The sequence below is a fragment of the Panthera pardus genome, unplaced genomic scaffold (genome assembly GCF_024362965.1).
Source record: "Panthera pardus isolate Hobbes unplaced genomic scaffold, ASM2436296v1 HiC_scaffold_13, whole genome shotgun sequence".
NCBI classification, from domain to species: Eukaryota; Metazoa; Chordata; class Mammalia; order Carnivora; family Felidae; genus Panthera; species Panthera pardus.
The window spans coordinates 143,947,199-143,962,599 of record NW_026526688.1 but is presented as its reverse complement, the minus strand read 5'-3'; the positions used below and the strand labels follow the sequence as shown (position 1 = coordinate 143,962,599).

At 35.8% G+C, this 15,401-nt stretch overlaps 1 protein-coding gene across 2 annotated transcripts in view; it reads right to left on the bottom strand.

The window, feature by feature from the left end:
- Window positions 1–2,006: 2,006 nt before the first annotated feature.
- CDKL2 (cyclin dependent kinase like 2) overlaps window positions 2,007–15,401 on the bottom strand; it is a 51,961-nt gene continuing 38,566 nt past the window's right edge. For both annotated transcript variants that reach the window (XM_053901481.1, XM_019467358.2), the window contains 5 exons: window positions 15,032–15,125; window positions 12,500–12,623; window positions 12,019–12,125; window positions 6,280–6,368; window positions 2,007–4,153 (listed from right to left, as the gene is read on the bottom strand). In XM_053901481.1, coding sequence (XP_053757456.1) covers window positions 6,303–6,368; window positions 12,019–12,125; window positions 12,500–12,623; window positions 15,032–15,125 — 391 coding nt within the window. In that variant the 3' untranslated portion in view covers window positions 2,007–4,153; window positions 6,280–6,302. The remainder of the gene's footprint in view (window positions 4,154–6,279; window positions 6,369–12,018; window positions 12,126–12,499; window positions 12,624–15,031; window positions 15,126–15,401) is intronic.

Sequence of the window (15,401 nt, the reverse complement as noted above, 5' to 3'; positions counted from 1 at the left end):
ATTTTAGTTTCAATTCCCTGATTCTTTCTTATTTTAAATTCATGTTAACCAATGATACATTTTCTAAAATTTTGCTAGAATCTTTCTCACTTCTACAGATGATCCTGCATGCCAAAGTAGAACGAGAAAGGACTGAATAAGGCTATGTAATGGGGAGAAATAAAATTTCACTGAAAACAAAGGAAAATAACATTTTGTGGGTGGATATTTTTAAGAGAAAATTTCTCAGTGTATAGTACATCCAACATCAGATATCCACAAACATCTATAAACACAAAGCTCTAAATCACAAGTTACTTACAAGTGATGAGAAGTGATGTCAAGGTTTGTGGTAAGGTACTTCTCAGAAGGCCATGTTAAGAAACAAATACACTGTATGTTAATTACAGTTGCAAATTTTCTCATGTCTGAAGTTAAACAGAAAAAATAAGGCCTTATAAAAGCAGTGAATGGAAAACGTAATTTTTCATTCACATAGAGGCATGTTAAGAGTCCATTACCAATGTAAGAACACATCACAAAACAATAAAGAAAAATTCATTTAGTACAATTCACAAGAACCAGCCTTAAAGCCTTAGGAACAGTGACCCTTGCTGTTTCTAATTCCCTGCCAGTGGTTCAGTTTTATACAGGAAGGCTTAGAAAACAAGTTAATCACATTTTTCAGTCTAGTCTGACTCAGAGTTTAGTGCAGATCGAAAGTTCTATTGTAGCACAACTCAGATAAAAGAACAAATAATGAGAGAGTCACATAAGGAAACATGACTTCTTTGTTCCCATTTCAATAGAAAGTCAGCTATTCTAACTGAGCAAAGGATTCTCAATCAGGAGACCCAAACTCTAAGCCTCGGTCTGTTACAGCTTTGACCAAGCGGTCTTTACAAGACATGTTACTTTATGACTAGGCAGCTTGTATCATGTGCTGTATAAAAAAACTAACTTGCCAACACCCAAAAAATAAAAAGTCCAATTAAAAATGGGCAGAAGACATGAACAGACATCTCTCCAAAAAAGATATACACGTGGCCAACAGAAACATGAAAAGATTCTCAACCTCACTCACCATCAGGAAAATACAAATCAAAACTACCATGAGATATCACCTCAAACCTGTCAGAATTACCAAAATCAAAAACATAAGAAACAGCAAGTGTTGGCAAGGATGTGGAAGAAAAGGAACCCTCACGCACTGTTGGTGAGAATGCAAACTGGTGCAGCCACTGTGGAAAACAGTATGGAGGTTCCTCACAAAATTAAAATTAGGGCTACCATATGATTCAGTAATGTCCACTACTAGGTATTTACCCAAGAATATGAAAATACTAATTCCAAAGGATATATGCACCCCTATGTTTATTGCAGCATTATTTGCGATAGCCAAATTATGGAAGCAGCCCAGTGTCCATCAACCCATGAATGGATAAAAAATATATATATTCTTTATATATATAAAGAATCTTAATATGGGATATATATATGTGGAATATTATTCGGCCATAAAAAAAGAATGAAATCTTGTCATTCACAACAACATGGATGGATCCGGAGAGTAGAATGTTAAGCAAAATAGGTCAGGCTGAGGAAGACAAATATCATATGACTGCACTCATACGTGGAATTTAAGAAACAAAACAAAGGAGGCGGGGAGAGACAAACCAAAAAGCAGACCCTTAGAGAACAAACAGAGGGTTACCAGAGGGGAGGTGGGTGGGGGAACGGGTGAAATAGGTGAAGGGGATTATGGGTACACTTATCTAGATGAGCACTGAGTAATGTATAGAATTGCTGAATCACTATATTGTATGCCTGAAACTAATATAACACTATATGTTAACCATACTGGAATTAAAATTTTAAATAATTTAAAAAAGATAACTTGCCACCTCTATATCAAAGTTTCCCCCCCAAAAAATTAACAGATAATTTAAAATTTATCTAAGTACCATACAGTGCTATACACATTATTTGTATTCTCTTCATTAAATAAATGCAAATAAAGCCATCTATGGAGCTCAGTAAGGTATAATATTTATTCATTTTAAAACATACATCCACACAGCAAGCCCATTTCTCCCCACCAATACGTATACATATTTCCTATTAGGCTTAACCATATTCTTCTAAGGAGAGCAAAGTAATCTTAAGCTGAAAGAAAGAATTACTTTGGTTCAGTATCTATAGGCCCAGTTTGCAAAATCTTCTTTTTCAAGTAGTTCTGCCAAGGTTCTAACCAGATATGATCTTTGAATCTCAACTTGCACTTACAGTAAATTATTTTTAGTTCCTTAATTCTAAAGTTCACAAAATGTGTCAATAGGCCAAATACACCAAAAGCAAATACAGAGACAAAAAGGTAATTGATCCTAGATCCTCAGTCATTGAGGTGATATGTTTACACTGATCTTTAAATAAAAATAACATTGAAATAAGCTGGAAAGCCACTTGACTTTGAAATATTGTCTTCTTTCCATACTGTACAGTCTATTGGCAATATTTTTTAAGTAAAAATGAAACAATATCTTAATGTGAAGCCTATTAATGTCTATACATTAACTGTCTTTAGCATATTAGCCATACCAATGTAGTCAAACACCTGGTCAGAGGTTAAAAATAGAGTTTCAAAATCAAGACCAAATTTTAATTGAACCACCTATAGACTTCTACATTGGAATCTCTCATTTTGCCTCCTCCTGAATGTCCTGCTTTTTTGAGGACAAAGTATCTAAGGTCAGAATTTTACTATTAAGCTCCTCAGAGTAATAGAAAAGAGTATTAGTTAAATTCTTGGGCTAAGTTTTAGTCAATGCCTTTTGGAAAAAACAACACATTGTTAACTGGTTAAGGCAAAAAAAACCACACAAATTCTGGTCCCCTTAACAGCCATTCTCTAAAATAAATTCAGAGTGTGACCAGCAACCTAGAAGCCAAAAACCTACAGCCAAATTGGCTTAAACTTCCCACCTGGAAGTCATGGACTGGGGCATGAGAAACGGTGTGTGGACTATATGTAGGTAGATATTTTTGCATGTTCGTGAAGAGCTTTTGGGAAGGCCTATGTGTTTGAGGAAATGAGAAGACAGGAGCATCTCTGGGTTCTGTCTGATATCACCTTCAAACTATCAGTGGACAGGAGTGAGGTCCATAACAGTGGACACTTCCTCCCCAAAGCCTCTTCAGCTGGGGAGTTCAACAGTAACTGGCCTAGAGAAAAGTAACCAGTCCTAGTCAATCAGTAACACTGCTTCCCATCTCCTGGTTTTGTATGTATATACTTCCCCTTTCAAGGAGAAGCATAGTCCTCAACTCCAAGGTATACCTACAAAATTCTCCTTCACTATTCTCATTCCATAATCATGTTCCCGCACACAGGAACACTGGCTCCAGAATCTCACAATACAGAGGACTACCCGATGTCAGAGTCATACTAAGTCATGAGAAAGAAAAGGCTTCTTTGAGAAATTTGGATCAGTGTGGTTCATAGAAGATCAGCAGAGAGGCCAGATTCCCATAGTACAATGATCAAACATCAATCACGATAATCACAGAAACCAAAGATATACATCTATCCATAGAGAGCAGTTACATATCTCCTTAAAGCCTAGAAACAAGCAAGCTTTTTAAAAGTATATTAATAGGTAAGTTATGGTAAAGGAAACATTTTCTCTTACTGATCCTAGTTTTTTCATTTCTTCAAATGATCCTAGTTTTTATCACCTACCACCACCAAACCCATTCCTAAGTAAATGTACACATTTATACAGATAACACAGAGTTCAATGCATAAATAACATAACCATTATAATGTTTCTCTCTCCCTTTTTAAACTCATTTTTAATCTTGGGTAATTTTAAATCACAATCTACTAACAGTAAATACACATTCGTGGAACAAGAACCATATCACTGTTCTTCCATTGGATATATCTTGAAATAGCAACAGTGGACTTGAAAGGTGATGGGATAGCAGTTGGGGAGGGGCACTTGTTCAATCTTCCTTCAAAACACTTGGAAGTCTTTGTCTTTTTTCTTCTACAAGGCCTTTCCCAGAAAATGCAGGCAGTTCAAAAGCAAATGACCAAAACCACAAATCTCTCTTTGTAGGATATCAGCACTTTGGTCACAAGAAGATGTCATCTCAAGGGCTAGAGTAGCATCTAAAAGCACAGGGGGATACAGGCAACCAAACAGTTTACATAAAAATCTTTCTAGAAAGTGATTTATATCTTACTTGCTTTCTCACATTGAATATATTTATAATATTGTAAGTATTACACAGTCTAAGAAAACTTAAGACCGTATATAACAAAAACAAGATTTTAAAGAAAACCTTTAGGATAATTACCAAAACTGTCATGTGTAGCACACCATCTCCTTTTATGTAAATAATGATCAGTTTTGACAAAATAGATCCAAGTTTTATAGAGGCTACAGTTTATATAGTACGTATAACGAATGCATTGCAAAGACGTCTCCCAGCGCCTGGAAAGGGCCCTGTACCAATGAGGAATTAAAACTTAAGATTTGTTCACTTCATAGTAAATTCATATTTGATGTCACAGACGTTCAAAATGCTTTGTGGAGAATGAGATACCACCTCACAGCTGTCAGAATGACTAACAGTAACAACTCAGGCAACAACAGATGTTGGCAAGGATGCGGAGAAAGAGGATCTCTTTTGCACTGCTGGTGGGAATGCAAAGTGGTGCAGCCACTCTGGAAAGCAGTATGGAGGTTCCTCAAAAAATTAAAAATAGAACTGCCCTACGACCCGCAATTGCACGACTAGGTATTTATCCAAGGGATACAGGTATGCTGTTTTGAAGGGGCACATGCACCCCAATGTTTATTGCAGCACTATCAACAGTAGCCAAAGTATGGAAAGAGCCCAAATGTCCATCAATGGATGAGTGGATAAAGGAGATATATGTATATATATATGTATATATATACGTATATGTATATATATATATATATATATGTATATATATATACATATATATATATGTATACACACACACACAATAGAGTATTACTCGGCAATCAAAAAGAATGAAATATTGCCATTTGCAACTACATGGATAGAACTAGAGGGTATTATGCTAAGTGAAATTAGTCAGAGAAAGACAAAAATCATATGACTTCACCCATATGAGGACTTTAAGAGACAAAACAGATGAACATAAGGGAAGGGAAGCAAAAATAATATAAAAACAGAAGAGACTCTTAAATATGGAGAACAAACAGATGGTTACTGGAGGGGATATGGGAGCGGGGATGGGCTAAATAGGTAAGGGCATTAGGAAATCTACTCCTGAAATCATTGTTGCACTATATGCTAACTAACTTATGTAAATTTAAAAAAAATAAATTAAATTAAATAAATGCTTTGTGGAGGTTAACAGATTAATTCCAACAGTACATTTATGAGAGTGTGGGATTTTATTACCATCATATTTTACAGAGTTAATAAGATATTAAACATTAGGTGACTGGTCTGAGGTCACATACCAAATTGCCACTCAAAAGGTCTGATCTTTGGTTTTCATTTTTTTAGTACTAAACAGTTATATTTAAAAGGAAGGCTATCCTGTTACCATTTAAAATTGACACTTAATTTTTCAAATCACTGTTGGTGCCTAATCAAGTGAGTTTTTAATTTACTCTGTTTTCCTTTTTAAAAAAAATTGTAACATATTTCTCCTGGGGGTAGGTCCCCGGTGGGGTGGGAACGTGTGCCAGTGGGTCCTGTTCTTGCTGTGCAGACACATGGTGCAGGCCTGGAGCTTGTAGCTCCCTTTTTACCGTGGTGGAGTAGCAGGACAATAATAAAGTTCATCAGAAACAAATATAAAAAATAAAATATAAAAATAAAAAGGAAGGCAATCATCTAGAATAGTGCTGATCCCTCTTTATTGGGAAAAAGATTACCAAGCGATCATTTCATCTTTCTTGCTTTACCAGCCCAAAGGGCAAATGACTGATAAGGGAGATAAGTATATATCCTTCCACTGCACTCATCACCCTGAATTCACCTTACTGTATCCAATAAAACACAGGAGATTAGTTTAAGGGCAAGAGCTGTAAGCTCCATGAAAAGGGATTTCATCCCAAAGACAAATACTACTTTTTTTTTTTAAGTGGCACAAGTCTTTCTCTACCAGGTGTTCTCACAGAATCAATCACTAGAGAATGCTTAACGGCAGAATTTGGCCTTTAGCAAGCTACAAAATATCTCCCATGCAAGGTTTACTTTGCATTAAGTATGAGAAACCAGACATACCCAGTTCAGAACCAAAATGACTCTCAGTGCTGGTGTTCCACTCGAGGCAAATCAGCCTCCGAATCATCTAACAGGGGAGATCCTGAAACCTAGAAGTTAATAATCAAGCATTAAAGATTCTCAAAAATTGTAAAAGTCTCACTCCCCCCCTGAAAATCCCAAGTCTTGTTGTTCAAGTATCAGGTGTTTATAATTAACCATTCATAGCACAAGCTGCTTGCACAGAAGACGATGATGAAGTAAGAGGCTGTTATTCTTTGACCTCTTTGGTGATACGTGTGTTAAAAAGATGCTTCTGATGTGCCAAGGTAGTGTAAACCCACTACAACCCATCTCTCCTACTTATTACAAACAAACAAACAAACAAACAAAAAACCCTTTAGGAAAAATATGAAAAACAACTGGAGATTAAGGAGAGGGGTCAAAAGTTGGAAATGTGATCCTTCACATGGGGGGTAGGCTTCCAATTTTGTTTATTTTTTGCTCCTGTGACTTTGCCCAAAAGGCAGGCCCTAGTCTCAGAGTAGTGAAGAAGTACAAAAAGCTAAAAGTCTGAAAGAAACTCCCTTGTTATCCCAGAGAAACCCTGCAAGCCACAAAGTATGGGGGTGGGTTGGTCCTGGAGCAAACAGAACTAGAGCAAGGGACTCCCTAATTCTGTGTATAGACTGATGGGAGTCTGAGCCCAGCTCCTGACACATGCATGCATGCAGCAGCTCCAAACCCAGAGCAGCAACAGCTTGGCGAACTGAGCTGAGATTTGAACTACCTGCACAAGTCTCCAGCTAACCCCTGAGCCACACAAGCACAGGACAGATGCAAACTACGATATCAAAGACTTAGAGAACTGAGATTTGAAACATTTCTCACAAGAGATAAGGCAGAATTTGCAGTGAGAACAAAACTTCAATGACTGCCTGCTAAAATAAAACGTCCACATTCTCCAGAGGATTATAACAGGACCTGGAGGCTACACAACCTAATACTAACAGTTTCCAAGATACAATCAAAGTTATTGGCCATAAAAAGATCCAGGAATGTGTCATCAATTCTCAATGGAAATGGCAATCAACAGATGCAGAAATATATATGCTATACAGGCATATATAACTTAATTAAGTTTATAAAGTCCCAATATTTGGGTCATCTCGGGATCGATATGAATGAAGAAACAGGAATTCTTAGCAGAGAAATATAAGCCCTAAAAAAGAACCAAGTGGACATTTTAGGACTTAAAAATACAGTATCTGGGGGCGCCTAGGTGGCTCAGTCAGTTAAACATCCAACTCTTGGTTTCAGCTCAGGTCATGATCTCACGGTTTGTGGGATCTAGCCCTGCATTGGGCTCTGTGCTGTCAGGGCAGAGCCTGTTTGGGATTCTCTCTCTCCCCCTCTCTCTGCCCCTCCCCGCTCATATACTCTCTAAATACATACATACATACATACATACATACATACATACATACATACATACATAAAACAGCATCTGAAATTTAAATATCTCCCTGGATGGGCTTAATAGCAGAAGGGAAACAACAAGGTAAAGAATCGAAGAACTTAAAGATAAATCAATAGGAATTACCTAATGTGAAGAGCCAAGATAAAAAAAGAAAAAAAAAAGATTAAAGAAAGCAGAGTCTCAGGAACTTGTAGAAAATAACAAAAAGTCTAATATCTATGTCACTGGACTCTCAGAAAAAAAAAGGAGAGAGAAATTATGGCAGAAAAAAATTTTTGAAGAAATAATGACCAAAAACTTCCAAATTTGGCAAAAGAAGAAGGTTTTCAAATCAAGAAGTTCAGCAAATGCCAAACAGGATACAAAGAAAACTATGCTTAGACACATCTTATTAAAACTAATGAACACAAAACGATGAGGATAAAATCTTGAAAAGAGCTAGAGAAAAATGAAACATTACATACAGATGAACAATTCAAATGCCTAAGAATGTCCCACATTCTGATAGAAATCAGAGAGATCAGAAGACAGAGGAATGATGTCCTTATAGTCCTGGTAGAAAAAAGTTTTTAAAAATCTACCAACTCATATTCTATATCCATTGAAAATATATTTAAGGGATGAAGGCAAAGTAAAGTCATTCTCAAATGAAGGAAAACTAAGAGTTTGTCACCCATCAGACTTGCTCTGGAAGAAATGCTAAAGGAAGTTTTTCAAGCTAAAGAAAAATGATACCAAAGAATAAAAGTATAATCTTTAAGAAAGAAAGGAAGAACAACAGAAACAGCAGGTAGTTAGGTAAATATAGAAGACTACTTATTTCCATAAATTGCTTAAAATATCTATGACTATTTAGAGCAAAATATATGACAATGTAGTGGGGTTTTCGGTGTATGTAAATAAGACAAAGAATTCTAACATAAAGTCCAGGTTGAAGTAAAAGGACATATGCTTACCACTACATTTTACAAGTGGTACAATATTTACTCTAAGTAGACTGTGGAAGGTTAGTTAATATATATTGCAATCCCTAGAGTAATCACTAAAAAAAATAATACCAAGAAATATACCCAAAAGCCAATCCCAAAAATATTCAAATACAAAAGAAGACTAAAAAGGGAAAACAAAGGAATAAACAAACAACAACAAATATATATATATTTGTTATATATATATGTATTTGTTATATATATGTATATATTTGTTATATACACATACATATAAACAGAGCTCGATCCAGATATATCAATAATCACATTCAATGTTAATGGCCTAAGTATTTACTAGCAGGCAGAATTCTAAAGATATCACCTGGTTAGTCAATCAAACTATTGTAGCTACTGCTGTGAAGCAACTTTGCACGTGGAATTAATGTTACTAATCAGGTGACTCTAAGATAGAAAGATTATCCTGGCAGGTGCAATGTAGGCCTGCAAGGCCAATCACATCCCTCTTAAAAGCAGAAGAGGAAGTCAGAGATGAGGCAGAAGGGGAGGTAAGGGAGGGTCAAAGAGTAAGAAGGATTTGATCACTATTACTAGCTTTGTAGATGGCAGAACTAGACCATGAGCCAAGGAATGTGGTCAGCCTCTAGAAGCTGACAGCATCCCCCAGGTGTCAGCCAGAAAAGAAACAGGGACCTCAGTCCCACAACCTCATGAAACTCAATTCTGCTGACAATCTGAGCGGGCCTGGAAATAGATTCTCCCCTAGAGTCTCCAGAAAGAAATGCAGTCCCGCTGACATCTTGATTTGGGGTCTGTGAGACTCAAGGGGAGAAGAAGCTATTCCTAGGCTTCTGACCCATGGAAATTGTGAGACAGTAAATTGTGAGACAGTAAGTTGGTAGAAGTTTACTAGCTGTAATAGGAAACACATTCCAATGAACAGAATTGGAATTGACAAAATGGATACAAAAGAAAGACCCTACTTCTATGAAATGGTGTACATTAAAACAACAACAACAACAACAAGAAACAGATAGTATAAAAGTAAAAAGATAAACCATGGAGACAAATAAGTAGGCTCGAGGGCTATTTTAATCTCAAATAAAATTGGTTTCATGGCACAGAGCACCACAAGTGATAAAGAGAGGCATTTTCTAATGATAAAAGTGATAATATATCAGGAAGACAAAAACTATTATAAGTGTGTATGTACCTAATAATAGAGATTTAAAATACAGGAAACAAAAATAAACAGATATAAGAGAAAAATAAATAATTCCACAGTCAGTGAAAGATTTTGACAGCACTCTTTCAAGAACTGATAGAACCAAACAAAAAAATCATTAAGGATATAGAAGATCTGAAGAATACTACCAACCACCTTAATCTAATTTCGCATTTGTAGTAGGCTATGTCTAACGACTGAAGAATATACATTATTTTCAAGGAAACAAGGTTCATTCGCCATGATAGACCATCTGCTGAGCCATAAAACATATCTCAATGAATCTAAAATAATCAAAATCATACACAGTATATTCTCTGACCATATGGAATTAAATTACAAATCAATAATAATAAAATATCTAAGGAAACGCTAAATAACTACTAAACAACATGTTTCTAAATAATTCCTGGGTTAAAGAAGAAATTACAAGGGAACTAAGAAAATGTTTGGACTGAGCAATAATGAAAAACACAACACATCAAAATTTGTGAGATGATGCTTAAACACCACTTAGAGAAAAAAATATGTAGATACATACACATAGAAGTATATAATGTGTGTAAGTGTGCAGGAGGTGGACAAGTGGAGACAGAGTCCACGGGTTATGCAATACTTTACTTACAAAAACCTATCTTACGGGTGTTCCAGAAGGTACATAATAGACTTTTATAAATGTGAAAATGTTTGTGATATGCACAGAAACAAAATGAAGCTCAACGTATTGATCCATACCATAACGTAAGAGTGCAAGGCAAGTCACAGCTTCTGCCAGAAAGCCTTTTGCTTTCAGTCTCTCGCTGTTTCTCTTCCCACTGACATCTTCCACATATAAACTCATGTTATTTTGGTGTTGATTTGTGTTTTTCACTACACCTACTTTCTCCTTTATTGTATTTTAAATACAACTGGGAAATGAACAAATAAACTAAGAGTAAAAATGCAGAACAAGTTTATAAATATCAAAGGAATAGTTCAAATCAACCAAATAAAAATACTGACGTATGAAGGCTGCCAAAGCCTTTCTTCTATTTCATGAGACAAGATTTGGTTATGTGAACCCTGAAAAGTGGTTTTGAACAATAGTACCCTCACAGACAGCAAGTGAAAAATCCTGCACCTTTAAAATCCACATTAAATTTTAGACATGTACAAGGAATTTATTGAGATACTATAGTTCCTAAAAGTAAAATTTGTGATGGTAATTAATCTTCATGCAACAGGAATTTATTTAGTTTTGATTATATTGCTGCAGAAATTGTTAACAAGAGATAAGGCAAAGTAATAGCAGTCAAAAAACCTTTTTCTCAGGGTCACTGTGTAACTGCCTCCGTAATTTGTTGCCCTCAACAACATAATTTCCCTTGTTGATTGAGCTCTACCAAACTATTTAAGGCGTAGTAGTAGAAACAAACATCCACATAGATATGGAGCAATACTTAAATGAGGATGGAGACTTAAATTCCAAAACAAAAGTTGCCTAGCATCAAGGAGAGGTGAGAAATCTGTAAGTACAATGATGCATATCCAAAGTTTATACCCAGTTATGGTTGGCTCAGGGAATTTAAAAGTTTGCGAGTTTTCTTAATGTAAAAATGAGTGATAGGACTGTTATTAAAGCAGCAGAAACATAAACATTCTGTAGAATTAAGAGAAATTATATAAAAATAATTATATATAGAATAGCAAGTCTTTAACATGCACAAAGTAGATAGTCTTGGGGAAACGTGTCAAATAGAGGATACATTTTAAAAGGATACAGGCAATTCAAAGAGTGAAAGATATGTTATAGCTTTGGGGTTAACTCAGTGAAATACTATGAGTTACCACAAAAGTTATATAAAAGCCACAGCTAGGCTACACACACACACACACACACACAATTTTAATCTATAAAAAACTGATGACGGTAAGCTGGAAAATGTCTATATAAGTATACATGTAATAAAGGTACTAAGTGCAATGAACAGTAAGAAAAACTTTGACAAACAAAATTGTATGGATCCCACCAATAAACCTACCCAATCCTTAACAGTGAGCTTTCCCTAAGATGCTTTAATAAGGACATGAGACCCAAATTCTATCTAACCTATAAAGTATTTCTGTACCTGATGTAATCCAATACTGGGGGCGTGCAAGTCAATAGTGGCCAGAGAAGGAATTCGAGATTCTGAGAGATTTTTGTTCTCTTTCCTTATTAACCTGGAATTTCGAGCTAGATAAAAATAACCACAAACACATTTAAAAATTAGACATTTGTATTAGTTTTCCACATTCTATAGCTGTCCCTCAGTATATACTTAGTGTACATATTTACATACATAAGTCTGTAAATATTTACATATGGAAATACATAAAGTTACTACAATTTTTTACTTTTAATATTTTGTTAGTTTACTTAACATACATTTTATTTATTTTTTAAGATTTTATTTTTAAGTAATCTCTACACTTAACATAGGACTCAAACTTACAACCCTGAGATCAAGAGTCACATGCTCCACTGACTGAGCCAGCAGGTATTCCAATGTAACATAAATTTTAAATAATATAAACAAAAAGGCTGAAAAGTAAAAGCATTATACATACCTATGCCTTCCAAGGCTCTTAGTTCAGGGAGATGATTATAGTTCAGTTCAGGCAAACGGACATCTGTCTTTGAGTATTCCCTTCTTTTCTTATTTGCCTGAAGTAGGCTCTTTTCACTTGGGACCTAAGATCAGAATGATTAACACAAGTGAATTAGCCTTCAGGTAAGCTTGGCTTGCCTCTTTTGTAACTACTATATTGATATCCTAAAATTTAGGAATTCAAGAATAACAAAAAACTTCAGAAGTCCTGTAATGAGATTTTGAGTTTCTTTATTTGGAACTTTCTGCTTGTTCTTTTAATAGAGTAAGTGCTAAGACTCTTGGTTCAAATTAGTTATAAAATAATTAGTTTAAAAAAACCTATCTGCGTGTCCAAAAAATAGTAAGTTCAGACCTCAGGTTGGTCTTCAACCTAGGTGTTGTAGAAAGTTTAGGCAAAGTTCTGCCTCCAATAATTTTCATTAAGACTCAAGTGTGTCTTCTTCCCATTAATCTCTACCTCTTTTCTTGACGGCCTCTTAAAAATAAAGATAAACAGAAATAAGATCTAAAACTGACAGCCAGTGTTGATTATGCAATGCCTGAAAGAAGGCTGATATCAATTCCAGCAAAGTGCTTTTGAGCCAGCTACTCTGAAAGCCTTGCTGATCAAAGTAATCCTCCAAAGCAGATCAAGAATGTAAAACACAAAAATATCTACAAAGAAATCAGTAGGGTATTTAAAAAAGGAAAGTACTGTGGATACAGAAATCGTGGGCCAAGAATAATTAAAAGAAAAGCAAATGTAATGCCCAAATCATGAGAGATATGAAAAGAAGGCTACTCTTGTTCAGCTCTGAGGATAACGAGAAGGGTAGACAAGGGAAATTTGAGAGAAAAATACTCTTTGGGAATACATCCACACCTCCATTCCCTGGCACAAGAGTTCATTCACCACATTCTGTAAGCATTTTCTATGGTGCTAGACATGTTCTAGGTGTGGGGTAGAGCTGTAAGGAAAACAGAGCACATATTCCTACCTTGGAAATGCACATTCTAGTTCAGGAGACAGACAATATATAAATAAGCAAATATAGAGGCTGGTAGGTGTATGTAATGGAAAAAAATTAAGCCAGGAGAGAGAAAAGAGAGTAATGCGAGACAAAATGAGTTCTAATACTAGGGAAGACCTCACAATAAGGCTTCATGTAAGCCAAGGAGGAGAAGAAGTAAATTCTTTGGATTATCTGGGGGAAGGAATGTTCTAAAGCACAGGAAATAAGTGCAAAAGCCCAAATATAGGAGCATGTCTGGCCAGGTTCAAGGAATACAAGGAAATCAGTGGGTTGCAATAGATTGACCAAGAGTAAGAGAGGCCAGGGGCACCTGGGTGGCTTAGGCAGTTAAGCATCTGACTCTTGATTTCTGCTTGGGTCATGATCTCACATGATCCCAATGTGAGATGGAGTCCCACATTGGGCTCTGCATGAGAGATTGCTTGGGATTATGTCTCTCCCCCCCCCCCTCTCTGCCCCTCCCCTGCTCACATTCTTACTCTCTCTCTCTCTCAAAATAAATAAATAAACATTAAAAACAAGTAAAATTTCAGAGAGAGAGAGAGAGAGAGAGTAGCCAGGGGTGGAATAAGAGGGATGGGGACCTGGGTCAATCAGGGACTTACAAGCCCTGTTAGGATTTTGGTCTTGACTCAGAGATGACCAGTCAATGGAAAAGTGATGATGATTTAAGTTAACTTTAAAAAGAAGCATTCTGGCAGTTACGTTAAGCAAAGTAACACTCCTCTGAACCTTCAGAAAACCTCTGAGCCTTGTACATGCTGCCATTCTTATAATCTGACACTGTTTTAATTTGTTGATCTTCTACTAGACCATGACCTCTTTGAAGAGAGAGATTGATTGATTCATCTCCAGTGTCTCATAATAAGTTACCAATAAATATTTATTAAATGAATACATAGAATACTTTCTTTTTTAAAAAAAAATGTTTAGTTATATATTTTGAGAGAGAGATAGAGCATGAGCAAGGGAGGGGCAAAGAGAAAGGGAGGGAGAGAGAGAATCCCAAGCAGTCTCTGACTGTCAGTGCCCAGTGCAGGGCTTGAACCCACAAACCATGAGACCATAACCTGAGCCGAAATCAAGAGTCAGACACTTAACTGACTGAGCCACCCAGGCACCCCTAGAATACTTTCACCAAAAATCTTATGTGAGATACAACAATTTATCTTGTCACCTACTCCAAAAAAGAACTGATCACCAAGTATTAAGAAAATTTACTGTTACTAAAAAAATTAAAACATGTCATTTAAATAATATATTTAAACATCTAGACTTACAAAACTTACTTAAACTTTAAGACTTTCACATTTATGATTGTGACAGGTTGGGATGATACACGTACAATTAAGGTTCCACTTTATGATATGTCTCCAAATAAGATTCCCAGTTCTTCACTATTATATTTAACATTAATAGAAGTCTAGAAATGACTAATGCTTGCTCTTCTATCATGGGAGTAACAGTTCACTTACTGATGTGGTCACATTAATATTATAAATGCCTGATGGAGAATGTTTATGTGGTTTCACAAATGGAATGCAATACTTCTTGGTTTTCTCATCCACTCTGCAACAACAACAACAAATTTAAGTTAGAACCAGCAGTAACTATTTTTTTCAAGCACAAAACCAAAACCAAATGACACAAAACTAAGTGACATGCAGTTTAATCAGCATTTAATGCCTATTCATAATCATACAATGCACATAATTCTGGTGAAACGTTCTGTCCTTTACCACTACCCTCATGCCTCCCACCTCGCTCCCAAGTCCAAACAAATAAATTACTTTTCTTTCAGCAAAATTCCCCAAATGAGCTTCTTTGTACCACCAAATACCCATA